This window comes from Pelobates fuscus, chromosome 3, assembly GCF_036172605.1.
Source record: "Pelobates fuscus isolate aPelFus1 chromosome 3, aPelFus1.pri, whole genome shotgun sequence".
NCBI lineage: Eukaryota > Metazoa > Chordata > Amphibia > Anura > Pelobatidae > Pelobates > Pelobates fuscus.
Window position 1 is genome coordinate 270275478 of NC_086319.1, and position 22026 is coordinate 270297503.

General features: G+C 46.5%; 1 protein-coding gene across 2 annotated transcripts in view; it reads right to left on the reverse strand.

Moving 5' to 3' along the window:
- The window catches only part of TGOLN2 (trans-golgi network protein 2), a 37664-nt gene that overhangs the window by 402 nt on the left and 15236 nt on the right, over positions 1 to 22026 (reverse strand). For both annotated transcript variants that reach the window (XM_063445542.1, XM_063445541.1), the window contains exons 2-3: positions 3605 to 4803; positions 2085 to 2168 (exon numbers count right to left, since the gene is read on the reverse strand). In XM_063445542.1, the coding sequence (XP_063301612.1) occupies positions 2085 to 2168; positions 3605 to 4803 (1283 nt within the window). The remainder of the gene's footprint in view (positions 1 to 2084; positions 2169 to 3604; positions 4804 to 22026) is intronic.

Below are 22026 nucleotides of genomic sequence, written 5' to 3' on the forward strand. Positions count from 1 at the left end.
TTTAAAGGGTTAATCTTACCACGAAAAACATTTTAGGTCAATTATGTAGTTTTCGTGTCTTGATCATGGCTCTGCAGTCTCACTGCTCAATTCGCTAGTGAGTTTTAAATGGCTATTTCTGCAGACCTATTCACACCAATCTGGCTGTCAATCACACAACTTTCCTACACACTGACTGAAAAGATATTAAAATATATTTCCAATGTTATATTCAACATGTCGAATGTTTATTTTAGTACTCAGAAAACCTTCTTATATCATTTTTTAAGCCGTGAAGTGTTCACAACTCCTATTTGCTGGCTATTGCAATTATATGCTGTGAGTAGCCTTCTGTGTGTGATAACAAATATGGTCCCAAGAAAAAATAATTATTTGAAGCAAGCAAACTTGAAACTATTTACAGCACAATGAATAATAAGAGTGAGGAGCCTTATCATTTGAATCACTGGATAGTAGTAGGGGGTATCCCTAAAAGACAAAAATGTCATGTAGGAAGAGACAATTACTATGCCCAAAAAAGGAGTAGTGAAAAATAGATAATAAAATAAAACGTAACTTTTATTAATTTAGTTTAAACGATCACAACATATATAAATACTATAAGCTAGGAAAAAATCAAATAGATCCCACTAGATAGAATAAAGTGTAAATAGATTCTAAAAACTCAGTCGATGAATAGCTCATACAACTTAATAGTGTTTCTATAGCAATTGTACTCCTACATTTCAAGGGGCTGCGTGACCGGTGAAACGCGTGTCGCGGCTCTGAATCAAGTTAGACTTGCTGGACAGTCATCCTTACCGATTCTGAATATACCGAACTATAACTTATTTAGGATTTACTTACTATATTTTTTCCAGGCCTTCTTGATTCACATTCATGTATTATAAATAGCTAGCTAGATCGATTGATAATTTTTTTTAGCACAGGTGCCCTCGAAGGCACAGCTTAGATCTTGGGTTTCCTGTAGCTTTGATATCTAACATAGCATTTTATAGCTATTTACTTGGCTAATAGTAGCTCACTTCCTTATCTCTACTATTTTTGCTTAGATTCTATGTTTTAGCCGTGTGTTATTGTGACAGTTTAGATAATCACGCAGCCCCCTCCCCCTTTTTTTGGGTTCTGGTGTATACCTCTATTTTTGGACGTTTTCTTTCAAGGCAATATTTTGGTTGGTCTATCTGGGCAGTTCTTTAACCAGCTATTCTAAGCATTGCATATAGTGTTTCTATAGCAATTATACTGATAAATTTTAGATACTTTGCACCCTATTTTCTTTTGCTATTTGGAACGTTGAACACTATTGATACATTGTGTTCAGTACGTTTTACGAGCTATTTATTAGATAGGGAGTGCATCTATTTACCCCATCGATTATCACTCTAAAGATTGAGTTTTTTTTCGAATCTGTTTACACTTTGTTCTATCTAGTGTGATCTATTTGATCTTTTCCTAGCTAATGGTATTTATATATGTGGTGATCTTTTAAACTATATTCATATTAATAAAAGTTAAGTTTTATTTTAACGTTATATTTTTTCACTTGTATCTTCCTATATTACATATTTACAGCACAAGTGTTATAATGTTGTATCCAGATCTAGTATTTACGATTCTTTTTTCCAACATCAATTTTTAATTATGGCTTTATAGCTTACCAATATGTTAGGGGCAGCTTTATACCAAACAGTTATTTGTTTAAGTATCTATAATATATTGCATTATGTTCCCCACATTCAGTATACTTCACTATCCAGTGCAACCAAGAAAGCTGTTACTGGGTAAAACAGGGTGCAATATTGGCCTAGTTACAGAAGTTATTTTGCCAAGAAATGGTAGGACTTTAGGAAGAGAAAGACATTTTTAAAAACTAGTAAATGAATATATTTTTAACAGCATTGTTGAAATGCATTCAAGAATATATGCGTTTATGCCAGGATAAAACTCCATATCAATGTGAAGAAACTGGTTCACCCCCAGAACCATTCCTACTTTGCTAATATCAGACATGCCAAAGTTGTCGTGTGACTCAGCTCACTTTCTTTATCACCTATCACCATTATTTTTACATGAAAGCTCACTTTGTGTTCCAGGCGCTGGTATTCTCCAGAATTTGGTCGTCTGCCTCCTCTTGAGCGTTTTCCTTCTAATGCAAATGCAATGATCTTGGGGAGCAGAAAACAAACAAAAAAAAATAAGTACTGTCGCTAATCGTTGGTTTTTACTTTCCATAATCATTAGCTACTATGCCTTTTCATATGTGAATAGGTGGTTACAGATACTCTGCATGATTAGCAATATATCCTCAATCTGTTTTTCTTCATCATCTTGACATGTAACACCTACTAATCTCCATCAACAAATCCTTTAAAACCATTATATTTACACTTGGGTACATCCATTCACACAAGTGTGACAACCCCTTCTTATACCATTTTGATGTCCTCATTCCCCTCTGCTACATTAAAGGGTTACTCAAAGCAACATGATGACTTCTGTGATTTGCAGTGCTCATGCTGCATGGAGTCTGTATATCCAGCGTTTCGCTTTAAAATGCTGCACATACACCTTAAATGCCAGAGGTGTAACTTCCCATCCGACAGCGTCGTAAGTCAGCCCAGAATAAAGTTACGGGATGGCTAACGTGAATTATGTGCAAAACTGGCAGCAGACAGCATGCTGGCGCCAAACAGCCAATAGAGGAATGCCCCAATTTTAGTCAACTAATTATTTTGAGACAAACAATTCAGACGACAAAAATACGACTAAAACTAAAATGGCTTTTTAGTCAAAAGACTAAATAACTAAAATTAAATTGAAATTTGCTGCCAAAATTAACACTGCTAGGCCCCTAAACTACCACATTAAAGTAATACTGTGGGCACCATAACCACTGCAAATCATTGAAATGTAAATGGTGCATGGAGTCTGCGTACACTGTGCACCACTACCCTTTCAAACCGCTATCATACCAATTAACTAGGATTCCCGGGAACCACAGTGCTCGAAGCCCAGCCTCCAAAGACTATTAGGCAAAGAAAGAGTACGTCAGCTAACTAAGTCATAATAGACAATGATAGACTAAGGACCTAAGAGTGATAGCATGCCAAGATAGATTGAGAATGTCAATTGACACACTCAGCTTATTACTGCCTAGCGAGCATAGCTACTCTGTCTATGAAAATACAGTCACTTGGGCCCAGGATGGGAGTGTTGAGGGTCCCTGCATAATGGTGCGATAAAGGTGTAACAGAGATATGAGATATCACCAGTAGACTCCACACAATATAGCCACTTAAATCAGTTGAAATGGCTATAGTGCCTATCGTGTCCCTTTAAGATATAGTTGTTTTGGTGCTTACAGTGCCCCTTTAGCAATCACCAGCAAATATTGTCATTAGAAACTTGACTTGGCATATTGAAATCTGCCTTGTGAGTACTGATTTCGCAACACTCTTCACTAGTTTTAAAGTTCTAACTTGTGAATGTTAGCACTTAGTAAATTAAACTTAAAATAAATAAAATAACATTTCTGAAAATAAAAAAAAAAATCTTCAGGAGAATAAGTCTTAGCTAAATGGCATTTAATAAAGAACGTTACCTTGCGTTTATTGTGATAAGCGATGTACAGTACAGCCACTAGGATGGCGGAAGTAACAAGGTAGGTAAAGAAATGGCTGCTTTCCGATTCATTAAGGGGTACTTCATTTAGAACCACATCATTTTTCTTTATGCTCTTCAGATCTGTGTCTGAGTTATTTGGCTCATCTAGGTCATCATTGTCTATATCTTCTTCATCCTTTCGCTCATTATTATGATCTGTGTCATCCTCTAAATTTGGAGACTTCCCAGGATCGCCTGGATCAATTACTCCAGCATTTTCTTCATAGTCTTCATTATTAGAATTCTGATTGTTCTCTTGGGCATTGTCCTCTTCATCTTGGTCTAAAGTGTTCTCTATCTTCTTGCTCTCTGGCAGGCTGCCCTGGGACTGCTGCTTCTCCTCCTTGCCAGCAACCGAGGGCTGCTTCTCCTCCTTGCCAGCAACCGGGGGCTGCTTCTCCTCCTGGCCAGCAACCGGGGGCTGCTTCTCCTCCTGGCCAGCAACCGGGGGCTGCTTCTCCTCCTGGCCAGCAACCGGGGGCTGCTTCTCCTCCTCGCCAGCAACCGGGGGCTGCTTCTCCTCCTCGCCAGCAACCGGGGGCTGCTTCTCCTCCTCGCCAGCAACCGGGGGCTGCTTCTCCTCCTCGCCAGCAACCGGGGGCTGCTTCTCCTCCTCGCCAGCAACCGGGGGCTGCTTCTCCTCCTCGCCAGCAACCGGGGGCTGCTTCTCTTCCTCGCCAGCAACCGAGGGCTGCTTCTCCTCGCCAGCAACCGAGGGTTGCTTCTCCTCCTTGCCAGCAACCGAGGGCTGCTTCTCCTCCTTGCCAGCAACCGGGGGCTGCTTCTCCTCCTTGCCAGCAACCGGGGGCTGCTTCTCCTCCTTGCCAGCAACCGGGGGCTGCTCCCCCTCCTTGCCAGCAACCGAGGGCTGCTTCTCCTCCTTGCCAGCAACCGAGGGCTGCTTCTCCTCCTTGCCAGCAACCGAGGGCTGCTTCTCCTCCTTGCCAGCAACCGAGGGCTGCTTCTCCTCCTTGCCAGCAACCGGGGGCTGCTGCTGGTGCTCCTTGCTAGCAACCGGGGGCTGCAGCTGCTGCTGCTTGCCAGCAACCGGGGGCTGCAGCTGCTCCTTGCCAGCCACCAGGGGCTGCTGCTGCTCCTTGTCGTCTGAGGCCTTCTGTGCCGGACTATCTTTTTCCCCTGATTGAGAGAGATTTAATTTTGTTACTTAAAATCTTGACAAAGAAAACATGCATGTAATTAACAAAGCAATAGTATACCTTAAAGGAACACTATAATGGTAGGAATACATGCTGCTATAGCGTTCTACTAACTATTAGATTTATTTCCCACGGTCTGCCAGTCTTCATGCATCCGCCCCATCCATTGGCTGAGGTCATCTCTACAAATAATCTCAGCCAATCTAATGCTTCCCCATAACTGTATGAGTCCCTTTAATTCAGGGTAAGCCAGACAGTCATATGCATACATATGTGCACTCAAATCTCAGATGTATTTGGAAGCACAGCTCAAGGATATCACAGTTTCCAGCTACTTAGTTAAAGGAACTTATGGATGGGCTCTAAGGACAGATGTATTTAAAATATTATTATAATGTGGAAAGCTGTGTGGAAATAAACTGAAATAAAACCAAAAATAACTTGATAGAGATTGTGTGCGCGAGTGAGTGTGTGTGCACGCGCATCTGCCAGCGTATGCCTGCCAGCACGCGCACTTGTGTCTCCCTAAAAGCCACTTGAGGCCGCTTCCGCAATTCTCAGAAAATTGCACTGAATTCACCCAGCACATAGAAAATCGCATTGAACTCAATGCTTTCCTATGGGCGGTTCGAATGTGCATGCGCATTCGGCTCCACTTGGGAGCTGACGTTGGCTGGGGGAGGAGAGGTAACCAGCCGCGAAGGAGCCTGGCGCTGGATTAAGGTAATCCCTGTGGGGGGGAGAAAATAAGAATTTTACCACATGACAGGAGGTTTCATATTTACATAACTATTTACTGAATCTCCAGCAGCACAGAAACAAAAACAACCAATCAGAAAAAAGTCAAATGATACATAAAAGGCCCTGACAGTTACATCACTTCCTTTTTCTTTGCTGCTCCAGCCTGGCACAGGTCAGAGTATGTATTTCTCCTATGGTTTATTATTCTTAATGATAATTTCTGTTGCTGTTTTTTTCTCCTTTAATTTACTATTTTTATCTACTATTCCCCCATACCTGTATTTTTATGTCTTAGATATTTATTCTCTTCACTGTGTTGCCAGCCTTAGCCCTCTGCTGTTACTTGTGCTTCCCAGCCCCTCTTGGTGCGCGGCTGCCAGTACTGCGCTCATGCCGCGGATCAGTGGGGAGATACTACTGTGGGGCCAGTAGGCTTGGGTTTCGGGCTGGGGGTGTAGACTGGGGCGCTTGCAGCGTTTTTTTTGGTGGACTTGCTTACAGTTGCGCGATAGCGGCGGACATCTTGGATCTTGCAGGTACCACGAGATTCATGGCGTCCATCTTCTGTCTTTACTCCAGATCGGAATACAATCTGGTTTTTAAAGGACCTACTGGACTGGTTTGCTCAGCTCGTTTGACTTCAACTGAAGAGGTACCTCTTTAATTCTAAGGATTACTGCATTATTCTGTCAAACTAAAACATCTGATTTAGGATTCACTCGCTGGTCTCAATTTATAGGTGGCTTTTTCTCAAAGGAAACGGAGTGTATATGTTACAGTTAAAGTACAGAAATCAGTTAATGTGCACCTTACCTAGTTAATCTGCAGATTAACTAGGGCAATCAGCTAAAGTGCAGAAAATGATTTAATTTCTCCAATATTTCTCACATTACCTAGGTAATCTGCACATTACCTACTAGGCACTCGTTAAAGTGCAAAAAAAATATTCCGTCCTCCATCTCTGAGGGGCACACAGCTCTGGAGGACACCATGGTGTGCACAGGCTGCTGTTCTGTTCTTGTCTGGACCACATAGTCACATACCTCTTCAAACAGCTATCCCGAACTGGTAAGAAACGAGGAGCCCCCACCACCACAAGAGAGCGAACGCTTCCTGCACACCCTGAAATGATCCCAGCAGATGCTCTCCACTGTTCTCAATATCATCATATATTTGAAGACTGTCGGAATCAGTGGTCCATGAGCAGACCTCTCCTTGGTCTCATTCTCCTCAATGAGAAAAGTATTTCTCGGACTTACGGAGCAGCATTGTTAGTAGCCAGTCCCCTCTGAGAAGCAACAAGCCATGCGTCTATGCTTTGAGAATTTGATGGTGGAGGGCATTGATAGGAACTCGCTCACAAAAGAATCTATACAGGTTCACACAGAATCTTTCTGCCTTCAGACGACTGCAGAGACTGCACTGAAAGGGTGAAACAGGTTCTGCAAGGGTGTTTTTTGTAATAAATAATTCCTCTTTTACCGAGGGAAAGAAACAAACATTTTGCACTTTAACTATACAGAAGCAGTTAATGTGCACATTACCTAGGTAAAGTGCGGAAAACTCTTGATTCCGCAGTTTAACGGGGCAAATCAGTAAATCTGCAGATTTACTAGGTAATGTGCACATGAACTGATTTCTCACTTTAACAGTAGCATATATTATACTGCCTTGAGTGCATATACTGTCACCCTTCACAGGGTTATTTACATATATACTGTACCGAGGGTACAAACAGTACTGTGGCTGTCTTCTGGCTTTTTTCATGGCATGCCACCTGGGGTGATCACCCAGCTTTCCATGTCTAACCGATATTGCGCCTATTATTAACGTGGGTGTCCTCTGATTGTCACGGCACACCACCTGGGGCGAACCCCAGCTAATTATATGCGGGTGTGCTACGGCAGAAAATGTATGCACTGAATGTTCCAATGTGATGCATTAGTCTGATGTGAACGTGGTTAAAATCCGCGTACAACTGTGGCACACCCAGTACACTAGGGAGTCCTGGGTCACCCGCTCCTAAGAGACGCACAGGTCTCAGCTATTATTCAAGGGTATCCCCCTGTTTTATCAGGTGAGAGGGCCCTCCCGCATTGTCACACAAAATAATATACACACGGGCAATAATATTTTGGGTCACTATACCCTGGGCGAGCCCCTATTGTACCAGGAGGTGATACCGCTATGCGATTGCCCTGCCACCATTACAACTCACTGACTGTCACTGTTTCACATACAGGACAGTTTCAGACATGGAAAACACACCGCAACTGACCCAAGACTTCCAAGCGATGATCAATGCCGTGGTGGCGGCCTCGGTAGGGAAGGCTCTGCTACGAGCACTACCCCAGCCCCAGGGCAGCACAGGCCCATCTGATCTGGCGGAGGCCTCGGGCTTGGAATGGTCGAAATCCAAACGACATTGGAAGGGCAAAGCGCTGGTTAAATGGCCCAAACGGGTGGAACAACGGAAGCCCACTACCCCTCCTTCCTCCAACGAAGAGGACTATGGACTATTGTTCGGTGAAGCCTTCATAACCAAACTCAAGAGGCACGTAAGCCTGTTCACCACTTTAAACAAGGCACAAGCATCCTTGAAACAGATCTTCCGCGCCCCACCTGGACGAGGTGTTTTTGGGCGGGCCTGTCGGCAACGGAGCCGAGCCACCAGCTGCTTCTGGTTGACGGGCTCCAGAACATACCCACAATCATCCAATTTCTTCCCTACCATGGCACAAAGATCCTCCTCCTACAGAGGCATGGATAGAGCCAGAGGCTCCAGAGGACGTGGTTTCTTCACAACGGGTAAGTGTCCATACCAGTCCACCTGTTCCCAACTTTACCGTTGGCAACCCGTCTCTTTTCTTACAGAATTGGGAGGCGATCACCAACGACGCCTGGATACTCTAGACGGTACAAGGTTACGTCATAGAATTTTATTCGCTACCCGTCCAGACATCTCCTCCGCCCCCGATACGTATGTCTACGGAACAAGACCAACAGGTAGACAAAGAAATCTGCACCTTCATCCAGAAGGGCGCAGTGCAATACACGTCGGAAGACGGCGGTTTCTTCAGCAATATCTTCCTAGTCAAGAAGACGACGGGGGATTACCAACCGGTTGTCAATCTGCGACACCTGAATTACTACGTGGTATACAGACATTTTTAAGATGGATGGTATTCATCTCCTACAAGACCTTCTCATCGGGAATGACTGGTTCATGCGCCTGGACCTAAAAGACGCGTACCTGTCAGTCCCCATCGCCCTAGATTGTCGTTGGTTCCTTCTGTTCAGTTGGAGAGGACGTACATACCAGTTCACATGTCTGCCTTTCGGTCTCAGCTCCGCGGTGCTTCATGAAGCTGTTGAAACCAGTGATGGCTCACATCCGAACCACAGGCGTGCGATGTCTCGTTTATCTGGACGATTTGCTGATTTTCTGAAAACCCACATCCAGACTACAATTGCAGACAAAGTTTGTCGTTCACTTTCTAGAATCCTTGTGTTTCGTGGTGAACAGACAGAAATCGTCTCTCTCTCCTTCCCAGTCGGTCCAGTTCCTCATATTCGAGATCGATTCAGAGAACTGCATATTGCGCCTTCCAACTGCAAAGGTAGCCTCCATACGGAAAGAAATCAAACGTGTCCTCCGGATGGATACAATTCCCCTCAGTATGCTCGATCGGATTGTTGGACTCCTCTCGTCCTTCATCCAAGCAATATTTCCAGGACCTCTACACTACAGAGCCATGCAACGCCTAAAAGCGAGATGCCTGCGCTCGGGACACTCATACGCTCACTGGATCCAGCTCTCAGAGGACGTTCGGACGGAACTTTGCTGGTGGCTTCTGCACATGCAAGCCTGTAATGGCAAAGCGATTTTTGGCTCATCCCTGGACTTCATCGTAGAGTCGTACGCCAGCCTCTGGCTTTGGGGCGCACACTCCTCCACAGGGGGACCTTGGCAGGGCGAAGAGACCGACCTTCACATCAACTGTCTGGTATTGGTTGCATAGTCTTTCGCCATCTGCAGCCTGGCCAAAGACATGTCGAACTGCTGCATTCTGCTCCGCGTGGACAACATTTCGGCGGTGCAGTTAGTGTTAATATTTGTTTGTGTGTGAAAAATTGCAAAAAACTAATTTGAACGCCAATTTTGGCCAGTGTTTGTGACTAAGTGGCTACTAAAAAAGACTGAACATACCCCATTTGCAATACCTTGGGTTGTCTACTATTGCAAAATAGTATGCCATCATGGGGGTAATTTTCATTCCTGGGCTACCATACGGTCTCAAAGGCAATGTAACCAATCTGGCGAATTTCAATGTGAAAAACTGAAACGCAAGCCTTATATTTGACTCTAACTTTTGAAAAGACCATAAAACCTGTACATGAGGGGTACTGTTATACTCTGAAAACTTCACTGAACACAAATATTAGTTTCATCCGTGTAATTGCCATTTGTGTGTGATAAATGCAAAAAAATTCACTTTCACTGATGATATCATCGTTGTAATAAATTTTACTGTTTTGAAACACTAATATTTGTGTTCAGCGAAGTCTTCCAAGTAAAACAGTAACCCCCATGTACAGGTTTTATGGTGTCATGGAAAGTTACAGGTGTAAATACTTTTTGCCTCGGTTGTCAGGCAGATCCTGCAAATTGTAATTAATAAAATTATGTAATTATGTAAAATTATTACATAAATATATATGTAGAATTATTTGACGCATAAAAAAACACCATAAAACCTGTACATAGGGGGTACTGTTTTACATGTGAGACATCGCAGAATACAAATATGTGTATTCTATTGCAGTAAAAGCAAACAGTATTATGACATTCATAGTTAAAATGTCACGTAGAACTAAAATAAATGTAAAAAAATTCTTATTTTCTCAGATTTTTTTATATTTTATTAATATTAAATTATGTTTCACACCTAAATATCTGATGTTAAATGAAAGCCCTGTTTCCCCTGAATAAAATTATATATAAGAAGTGTGGGTGCACATAATATGAAAGAGATGAATTATGCCTGGACATATAGCGCGAATTGAAGGTTTTATATAGTTACATAGCTGAAAAGAGACTTGCGTCCATCAAGTTCAGCCTTCCTCACATATGTTTTTGCTGTTGATCCAAAAGAAGGCAAAAAATCTAGTATGAAGCGCTTCCAATTTTGCAACAAACTAGGAAAAATTCCTTCTTGACTCCAAAATAGCAGTCAGATGTCTCCTTGGATCAAGCAGCTATTACCCCACTAATTAGAAATTATATCCTTGTATGTTATGTTTTTGCAATATTTATCCAATTGCAGTTTATTTATTTTTATTTTTTATTCTTGCAATGGTATAGGGTAGACAATGCGTAGTGTTGTGGCTCGTGCAAGAGCCTATTGAGCTTCAGTAGATAGTATCCATTTACATTCTTGTTACAGTACATGGTTTGGTTATTCAAATGAGGCATGGCATTGCTACGGTTAACCATTGTCTTTTATATTGAAAAAGAAAAATTAAGAAAAGAACATAAACACAATAACAATAGAGTAAATACACGGTCCGGGACACCGGTCGTCTCGACCCAACTATGGTGGTCGTTGTGGGGCTGGGGGAGGGGTAGTAACGTAGTCTGTCGTGAGTAACTACTCTTCTCTCCAATTTCCCTGTTCTTAATGGTCACTATACGTTTCCCATGGCTCCCAGGTCCTAGTGAAGGCTTTGGTGGTACCCCGCACTTGGGCTGTTAGTTTGTCCATGAGATAGCTTTCTTTGATCTTATTTATCACTGTCGTGACCGACGGGGTGTCGGGTTGTAGCCATGTTTGGGCCACTGCTCTCCTGGCTGCTAATGCTATTTTGTTAATTAATTGTTGGCTTGGTTTAGGCCAATCTTCTTGGGGTCTGGCCAGTAGGAAGGTCCATGGGTTGAGGGCGATAGGTCTGGCCAAGACTTGGTTGGATAGGGTTTGGATGGTTTTCCAGTAGGATTGGATTTTGGGGCAGTGCCACCACATGTGGGCATACGTCCCCGTCTCTCCGCAGTTACGCCAGCAGAGGTCTGTGGGTGTTTTTTTAATGTGGTATAACTGAACCGGGGTGGTATACCACCTGAACATTGTTTTGAATGACTGCTCCTGCATCGTGACGCAGATAGAAGTTTTGGTATTTGCCTCCCATATGTCCTGCCAGTCTATGCTCTCTGAGGTTTCCCCTAGATCGGCTTCCCACTTGTCAGTGTAATGAAGGGTACCCCATTCCCGTGTGGTGGAGCAGAGGTGGGAGTAGAGGAGGGATATCATGCCCCTGCGGTAGCGCTCGGCTAAACATATATTTTCAAAGAAAGTTGGTTTGGTTTTAGCCGCTGATTTGACCGACTCTTGGTTAAAGTAATTTCGATTTTGTAAGTATCTGAAAAAATCTGCCGGGGTTAATGTCGTTCTCGTTTGCAGTTCCGAGAACGGGACGATTTCGTTCCCTATGTATAGTTGGTGGATTTGTTGTAGGTCCGCCCTTTCTAGGCCTTTAAAATCTTTAGGCCTCATGCCTGGGGTGAATGCCCTATTTCGATATATGGGGGTGAGGGGGAATGATGTTGCTGTTAGGTCATATTTTATTGCGTACTTGTCCCAAATGTGGATTGAGTTTGTTATGGCTGGGCAGTCGGTCCGCAGGAGTGCTCTATGCTCTTTTGGGGTCCAAATGTAGAACTGTGGAAGGTCCGATTGCATAATCAGAGATTCCAGGTCTACCCATCTCCTGGTCTCAGGGGGTGTGTGCCACATTGCAATTTGCGTCAGGTGGGCCGCTAGGTAATAGAAATGTAAATGTGGAAGGCCCAGGCCGCCTCTCGCTTTGGGGCGGTATAGGATGTTGCAGGCTACCCTATGTCTCTTGTTGTGCCAAATTAAGCGGTCAATAGTCCGCTGTAACGGCTTTAGGTCATGCTTTGTAATGGGGAGGGGCAAGGCTGCGGGGTAGGACATTAATTTTGACCGAATGGATCCTCCCAATCCATGAGATTGGTTTGTCCGCCCAGGTCTCCATGTCCGCTATAAGTTTCGTGATTAGGGGGGTATAATTTAAGTTGTGAAGTGCTGCAGGATCTGCTGATAGTTTAATGCCGAGATAGGCGAGAGAGGATTGGGATACTCGTATGTGGTACTCCGAGGTAATTCGGGTGATCTCGCGTTGTGTGAGGAGGATTGGGAGGGCACTGGATTTCTCCACGTTGACCTTGTAGCCCGAAATAGTGCTGTAGTTCTGCAAGAGGGGCATTAGCGCATGTAAGGAGTTGAGGGGGTCGGTCAAGGTGAGGAGGACGTTGTCCGCATACCCGGAAACAAGGAATTCCTGATCTGCTATTCTCGCCCCTGTTATGTCGGGGTGTTCCCTGATTGCCTGTAGGAGGGGTTCAAGAGTTAAGACAAAGAGCAAAGGGGAGAGAGGGCATCCTTGTCGAGTACCGTTATGTATACGGAATCGTGGGCTGTTCGACCCTGTCAATTTTATTTGCGCTGTCACGTCCGTGTATAGTGCATGTACTGCTGTGATGTAGGGGGGAGGGATGTGTAAGTGTTCCAATAGCGTAAACATGTAAGGCCAGTTCACCCTGTCGAACGCTTTCTCCGCGTCGAGGGATAGGGCTACTGCTGGTGTTTTGGTTGTAGTGAGCGTCCAGATTATGTAAATGTTTCGTCGCGTATTTTCAAAAAGCGGTCTGCCGGGCACGAACCCCACTTGGTCAGCGTGAACGAGGCGGGTGAGGTGTGGGTTAAGTCGTGTCGCTAATATTTTGGCTAGAATTTTACTGTCATGGTTTATGAGTGAGATAGGTCGGTATGCCTCAGGTTGGGAGTGGTCTTTGTCTGGCTTTGGTAGCAGTATGATGTGTGCTTGGGTCATGTCTTGAGTGGGTGGTGTCCCCTCCATTAACTCACGAAACAGAGTTTCCATGTGTGGGATCAATTCCTCTCGGAAGGTTTTGTAATAGCTACCTTCGTAGCCATCTGGGCCCAGGGCTTTGTGGCTTTTCAGAGAGGAGATGGCCTGCTTGATTTTGTCCTTGTTTATTGGGGGGGAGAGTTCCTCTATGACTGCAGTGTGAAGTTTGGGGAGGTTAAGGTGCGTTAGGAATTCTGATGTTTTCTGGCAGGTGGTCCTATGTGGCGTGCCGCCTAGAGGGGTGTGGTTGTATAGATTTTCATAGAAGGAGGTGAAGAGCTGTGCTATCTCTGTCGGTGTGGACTTCAGGGAGCCGTCTGGGCCTCGTATGGATGTAATGTGGGGGCGTTGTGTTCTGGGGCGTAAGGTGCGGGCTAGTAAGGTGTCCATCTTATTTGATTTGTCGTAATATGTCCGTTTAGTCCATGTCAGTGCGCGTGCTGTGTCGTCCAGCAGCAGTTGCCTGAGGGACAGGCGGGAGTCTTGTAGGTGTTGTAGTGTTTGTGGGTTTGGGTCTGTTTTGTGGCGCTGTTCCGCTGTGCGGAGGGCATTTAACAGTTGGTTGAGTTTTTGGGTTTTGATTTTCTTCTTGTGTGTCGCTATTTTAATGAGGTGGCCGCGAATTACTGCTTTGTGGGCTGCCCATACTACTGTCATTGGTACAGCTGGTGTCAGGTTTTCTGTAAAGTATGTGTAGTTGTTTTTGTATATCTGCAACAACGAGTGGGTCGTTTAGTAGGGAGGTGTTGAGCCTCCATGTCCATGGGGTGGGGTGATATAGGCCGTCTAAGTATATTGCAATGTCCGCATGGTCGGACCAGGCAATGGAACCTATTTCCGTTTTCTGGGTTTTCGTGAATCCTATTTGGTTAGTCAGAAAGATGTCGATGCGGGAGTAGGTGTCATATGGGGGGGGGGGGAGTAGTAGGTGTAGTCTTTTTGGCTAGGGTGTTGGGCTCTCCACGCGTTTATGAGACCCGTTGTGCGAATAAAATTATGTAATTGTTTATCCTGGGCGCCCATGCCGTGGGATCTAATTTGACCTGGTCGTGAGCTTCTGTCAACTGGTGGGGAGGGAGTTGCATTTAGGTCCCCCCCAAGTATGATAGCTCCATTAGGCAAGGCTAGGACTGAGTCTGACAGTTGGTTCCAGAACTGTGGGGAGGGGGTGTTGGGGCGTAAATTGATCAAATGTATGGTTTGTGAGTAGATTTGGCCTGTCGCTATGATATATCTGCCGTCCGGATTGGTTAATACACTGGTGATGTGTAAGGGGCATCTTTTATGGATGAGGATGGTCACCCCGTTCCGTTTTCGGAAGGCTCGTGCCTCCACTGCAACTCGGTAGGTATGGTCGCGGAGAGATACCTGGGCGGATTTTGGTAGGTGGGTCTCCTGGAGGAACGCAATGTCTGGGTTTAGTCGTTTCAGCTCACAGAAGAGCGTTCGCCTCTTGCGTGGGGCATTGAGGCCCTTAACATTGAGTGAGGATATTTTTATAGCCAAGTGATCTGGCTTAAAGTGTCTTATGCCTTGCCAGACCGTGGGGGGGTACTTGGGCCCTAGCCTCCGTCAGGTTGTCTCCCATCGGGGGGATCCAGGTAGTGAACCAAATCTCCGGGGGCGGCCCCTATACCATTAAACTGTCGTGTGTTAATTGCTGCTTCCAACTGAAACAAGTCACATGTGTTGGTTGCCCTTCCTGTCGCTGGTGCTAGTGTTCTAAGCCACTATGGGCATTTGCGTAAGGGGTGTGGGGTCCCTTGAGTCGTGTCTTTTCTTAGCATCCTGGTGCATACTACGAGGTGAGGGGAGGGTGAGGGTAGAGAGGGGCGTTCTGCCCTGTTGGACTCCCATTGCTATGCATAGGTGTAGGTATCTGTGGGCAGGTGAGACGAGTCTTGCCCTTTATGATTTTTCTTACTGGGGGGGATATTATTTCCTGTTGACTCCATAGGTGTGGAGCTTAAGCCATTCACGTCTGGCCCATCCTGTGCTCCCTCCATGCCAGTCCGTTTCGGTCTGTAAAGTCGACTTTTCTCTGAGAGTGGACCCTGTCTGTGGGTTGTCGTGCGGGGTGGGGTGGGGGTGTGTGGGGGGGGGGGGGGGGGACGTCGCTGAGCTTCCTCCATGGTCGTCAATTCACATGTCGTATTGCATATAACACACATACATACAGTAAGACATTATCGATAGTTTCTCTACTGCCTTATCAGGTTGTTGGCGTAATGTGTTTAGCGTCCCTCCTATTCCTGAATCTGGTCTACAGTGTTACATTATCAGATAGTAATAATTATATTTTCATCCCGAGAATTTATGCACCTATTTATACATGTCAAAACCTTACTGGCCTTAGCAACGGCAGATTGACATTGCATATTGTTGCCTAATTTGTTGTCTATAACAATTCCACAATCCTTCTCGTGTGTGGTTATCCCTAGTTCACTACCATTTAGGGTGTAAATTGCTTGTGCATAACTTTGCATTTCTCTACGTTCAATTTCATCTGCCATTTTAGTGCCCAGTCCCCCAATTTATCCAAATCCCTCTGCAGCAAAGCAATATCCTGCTCACATTTTATTACTTTACAAAGGTTTGTGTCATCTGCAAACACTGATACATGGCTTTCAATGCCCATTTCAAGATCATTTATAAATATGTTAAATAGAAGTGGTCCCAAAAAATTATGTTCATATATGGAACATAATTTATTATGAATAAAATAAAAAAAAAGTGAGAAAATAAGATTGTTTTTAAAATTTGCATTTCCGACTGACATTTTAACTGTGAATGTCATAATACTGCTAGGTTTTACTGCAAAAAAAATGCACATATTTGCAATCTGCGATGTGTCACAAGTACAACAGTACCCCCCATTAACAGGTTTTATGTTGTTTTTTTTTTTTGTAAATCTTTCTTTTATTATGGCATATGCGTCATGGGGTACAGAATATAAAAGGGAGGTATTACGGGAAAACATGCGATTATGATAACAAGATGGTTTGTATTACTCTCCCAAGAGAAACTGCCATATTTTTCTTTTTGAAACATGAATAAACATAGTGATCTAGGCATAGTTAAAAGAGTCAAAATAAAGTGGTGTAAATTAAAGTAAATAAATGGTGCTTATTCCATTGAGTTAGGCTTAATTATGTCTTTGAAACAGAAAAATATTACTTAAACTACGCTTATTAGAGTGCCAATGCGGGCAAAGTTACATGCTAAATGTGATACCAGCTTATTCTAGTAGACATGCTTATAGGCTAGGTATACAGGTGAGTCGATCGCATATTAGGCTTTCTGATAGATTGAACATGCAAAACAAAAATAACATATGAGTAGGCTGCGTGCATAATAGCATGTAATAGAACATGTAAAACGAGACTGTTGTTGAGCAATTAGCCAAGCCTAAGCTGAGATGTAGTAAGTGGGGTGATAGTATGTTTAGGCTCTCTTGGTGGCGCTTAGAGCCACCTGACCGGCAAGCGTGGGGTGTAGTGTGTCTCCTATCCAGGTTAGCTGAAAGATGAGGCAGCCTGGGACTTAGCACGCGTTGTAGGTATCGGTGCTGCCGGCATCCCGTGTTGTTAGTGTGGTGATTGTGCCGTCTTGTACGTAGTGGGTTCTGTTAGTGTGAGTGTAGAGCCATGCCTTCGAGGAGCAGCCCCATTCCTAGCATGTTAACAAGGTGGTGTAATATGGTGTCGTAGTGAGGTGGAGTGGTAGGTGGTGTATGCCTTATGTGTGTGATGGATACATGCTGCAATAATTGAGAGTCAGAGTCCGCTTGTGTAAGATAAGTCCTTCTGCTGTGAGATCCTCTTTAAATGTGAGGCTGGACTCCATCTTCCGACCTCATTTTCAGCCGATCCCGGTGCTTGGCGAGCTGGAAACCGGTGCTGGAAGTGCTCTGGGAGCAGTGGTGATCCGCAGGCAGAACGTGGCCTCTCCCCAGCCCCAGGCCTGGTGTGGGGTCGCAGACCCGGGAATTCCGTAGGTCCGGGTCTCTCCCTGTGCGGGCGCCATGAAAGGCCCTGATCTTACTCCTCCGCCGCCTGCGGCGGGTGGCCCTCCGGCGGTGCGGGTGTTGCCTCGGAGGGGAACTCCGGATGACTCTCAGCCCGGGTGGGCGTTGGACGCGTGGTGCGTGGATTGAGCAGGGTGCTGAGCCCGGGACAGGCCCACTCCGCTCCACGGCCTCAGGTTCCACTGCTTTCCCTCTCTGTGTTTGAGGTAATTGGGTAGTAGAGCGCTGCTGCAGTCTCTCCCAAAATCGGGTGAATATTGCATCCAGCTGAGTGAGTATAGGCTGGTGAGGTGTGGGCTCTGATAGACGGCATGTGTCCACCATTACGCCGGGCCCGGTGTAGTCGGATCCCGCGTTGCGGTATGGATTGAGAGACGCTGATGGCATACTTGCCGGGTCGGTGGGGACCGGGATAACCCCCGCCGGTCCATAGGGGGGGGGGGAACAGGAACCCAATCCGGGATCAGCCTTGAGTTGTGGTGGCGGCGGGAGAGCGGCCGTCTCTCCCGGGCCTACCATGCTACTAGGCCGCAGAATTTGTGTGCTCGGAACCGGCTCGGAAGTCCACATGTTTGGTATCTACTTGGAGCGTAGAGAGTCCCCTTCGATGATTAGGTCCGATTTTACCGGTTTGCTGGTTCTGTGATCTGTAATTTGGGTGCATTTAGCGTGGATATGCAGGAGCTGCTGTAGTGTGCGTCTGCTCCTGTCCGCGGTCAGGCCCCGCCCCCTTTTATGTTGTTTTTGAAAGTTACAGGGTCAAATATAGAACATTCCATTTTCAAATTGAAATTTTCCAGATTAGTAATGTTACCTTTGAGACAGTGTGGTAGCCCAGGAATGAGAATTACCCCCATAATGGCATAGCATTTGAAAAAGTAGACAAGCCAAGGTATTGAAAGTGGGGTATGTTTAGTCTTTTTTAGTAGCCACTTAGTCACAAACACTGGCCAAAGTTAGCGTTCAAATTTGTTTTTGTGTGAAAAAAGCAAAAAACTAATATTTGGCCAGTGTTTGTGACTAAGTGGCTACTAAGAAAGACTGGACATACCCCACTTGCAATACCTCGGGTTGTCTACTTTTGCAAATGGAATGCCATCATGGGGGTAATTCTCATTCCTGGGCTACCATACGCTCTCAAAGGCAACATAACCAATCTGGCAAATTTCAATGTGAAAAAAAATGAAATGCAAGCCTTATATGTGACTCTCTAACTTTCCAAAACACCATAAAACCTGTACACGGGGGGGTACTGTTATTCTCGGGAGACTTCACTAAACACAAATATTAGTGTTTTAAAACAGTAAAACATGAGCAGCAGCAGCTGGATTTCTCTCCCAGCACGGAGAAGAGACCCCCTGAGGGCTCCCGACATCAGCGGTGGAAGGATACCCGCCGTGTATACCGCGCCAGGTACAGAACCCCACAACCACAGCAGAGTCCCAATCCTGCATAGGACATCAGGCACACCTAGTTCCCCCTGCTTACTCGAACACCTTACCACTGTCTCAAATACCTAATTGGCCCCCACCAAGACTCCAGGCTGCCACACAGCTGCTTCATGTGGAAATATGAAGCTTAAACTTAAAAGAATCCATTGGGCCTGACAGCTGAAGAAGATGGTCGCGATCTAGAGAGGCTCCGAGGCGGCAGGCAAAATAACAGCCTACACTAGCGGCGAAACAAACACCCACCCACAGCACCACGAACCCCGCACTATACTCCCGAACCCCACAACACTCAACCGGAATGGGAGGGGGACGAAAATCTAAGTCCGGCGCGGCCGTGGCCCCGATCTTTAAAATAAGGGCGGACAGAGACACATCAGCTGCAGGGGAGCAGCAGGCCTCTGACACAGAATCAGACGCCAGCACCACCAGCCACAAGAAAGGCCCTGCTCCCCTCACTAAAAAAGATCTACAAGACCTTTTACTAGAGATGAAATCTCTAGTAGCATCTGAGCTCACCAAACAACTGGCCCCACTCAAAGAAGGCCTATCAGACCTTAACAAACGCACATGTGAGCTAGAAGACAAAATGGACGACATAACAGCCACTACATCCTCTCAAGAAATGGCGCTCAAAGAACTTAAAGCACAAATAGCTGATCTGGAAGACGCACAAGAGGACCTAAACAACAGGTCCAGACGAAACAATATACGCATAAGAGGTCTGCCTGAATCATCTAACCCGGAGGCACTCACCACTATCCTCCACGAAGCGTTCAGCAGCCTACTCCCTGACGCCCCGCCATCCGACCTTCTCCTGGACAGGGCCCATAGAGCCCTCCGCCCACCATCAGCGAATCCCACACAACCATGAGATATAATCATTCGCTGTCACTACTTCCATGTAAAAGAAGCAATCATGAGGGCGACGAGAGAAACACCGCTACAAATTGAAGGCCACACGGTCCAACTGTTCCAGGATCTCGCACCGACCACCCTCCGCAAACGGCGCAGATTGAGGCCTTTAACACAAGCCCTGCAAGCCAGACGCATCCGCTACTCTTGGGGCCACCCATTCAAACTAATGGTGCGGCATGAAAATCATACCTACCTATTGCACAAACCATCAGAGGCCCGGAATCTGGCAGAACAACTGGGCCTTCGGGATCTCAGTCAAGACCTCGCTACAGCCGATCATCAACCTACACCCTCAAGAAGACCCGAAAACCAACTGCCCCAGAGAAACCGAGATCCCAGACGCGGACTGCGTCCAGCCCAGTCCCCACAGCACTAATCGAACAGGACAGTCGGGCCGGGAGACCCTCCGATCCCGACCCATAAAGACACCCACGCTACACAACCCCTAAAGACTAAACAACCAGGCTGCCCGGGCTCGAGCCTCCCTCAGCTCCCCGGACCAAATGAAGAGAGACTGTACCAAAAGCCCACAGAGCAGACCCGACAGTCCAACTGAAGCCGTCCCATCCTACAAGGTGAACAAGCACGCTGTGAGCACACCCGAAGCACAGACCCCCGGCTCACCCACCGACACCAGACACAAGTACCGCTGCTGGCCCATCGCCACACAACACCGTGCCACGAGACCCGAGCAGAACCCCGAGAACACCCACGCAAAACCCCAGACAGACGGGCAGTTTCCCGATCCCCTACGGACAGAACCACCAGTGCATTGATGGGGGGCTCCGGCCCACAAACAGAGACTGCTCTACCAAAAAGCTCATAGTAAGACACTTATGAACTACACCATATAGGATAACTATCCTAACATTGCTGTCGGGGGCCCGTGGGGGGGGTGACAATCCGGGGCCCTCGCAACCCTCCCCCCCCTCTCATGGAGGGGCTCGGGGGGCGGGGGGCTGTACCGGCCCCGGAGGAGTGCTGGGTACGGCACAGGTGTATGCCCTGCTCCGGGGCTGTCATCATCACGAAAGAGGGAACGGGAAGCGGTGCCCTTGCGCTCCCTCCCCCCCCCCCCCCCTTAACGGGTCCGGAGGGGCGGCGGACCGCGACAGACCAAAATTTGGAGGGGAGGGCGAAAGTCAACACTGGACATGAAATGTCATGTATTACAATGTAATGTACTAAAATGCCATGTTCCACACGCCACACTGACCCGACAACCGATGCAGGGCCCAGGACAACACGACCTCTCCCCCCCTGCCCGCGACCACGGGCACCCACGCCATATGCAGGGGACCCAACCCGTCAAAATGACTTGGAGCACGACGTTGCCTGACACACCACCGTATATGTGCGTGGGTGGACTGTCCTGGCAATCCCGCTTAAGACACCCCACCAAACCCCGGGTCGCAGCTACACTCCCCGCTGTCCCGACCGAAGAATGACGAGAAAGATAACAATATGACAATTGGGAACTACCCCATACAGAACAGCTGCTCCGACATTGCTCCTAAGGTCCATTGGACGGAGGATGACGTTCCGGGGTTCTTGCGGCACTCCTCCTCCCCCTCATCGGGGTACTCGGGGGTTGGGGGGCCATGACGGCCCCGGACGAGGTGCACAAAGCACAGCACACACATATGTTCAGCCCCGGGGCTGTCATTCTCATGACAAAAAGGAACAGGAAGCGGACCCCTCGCGCTCCCCCCCCCCTGACGGGGTCGGGGGGACGGTGGAGAGCGACAGGCTTAGATGTGGAGGGGGGGCAGGGGTCGTCATGGGAATTGAAATGTAATATACTATAATGTGATACACTGGAATGCTTTGTACTGCATACCGCACCGACCCGACCACTGCTGCGGAGCCGAGGATGGCATGGTCTCCCCCGCCCCCACCCATAACCACAGTTACCCACACCATATACAGGGGATCTAACCCACCAGAGTAGCCCGTAGCTCGAAGCAGCCTGCCACGCCACTACATATATACATAAGTTGACTATCCCAGCAATCCCACTTTAAACACCCCTCCAGGACCTAGGTTGAAATTGCCTTCCCCACTATCCTAACCTAAGAGCTAAGATATAAAGGAAAAGAAGGCCAACCCCCCCTCCACC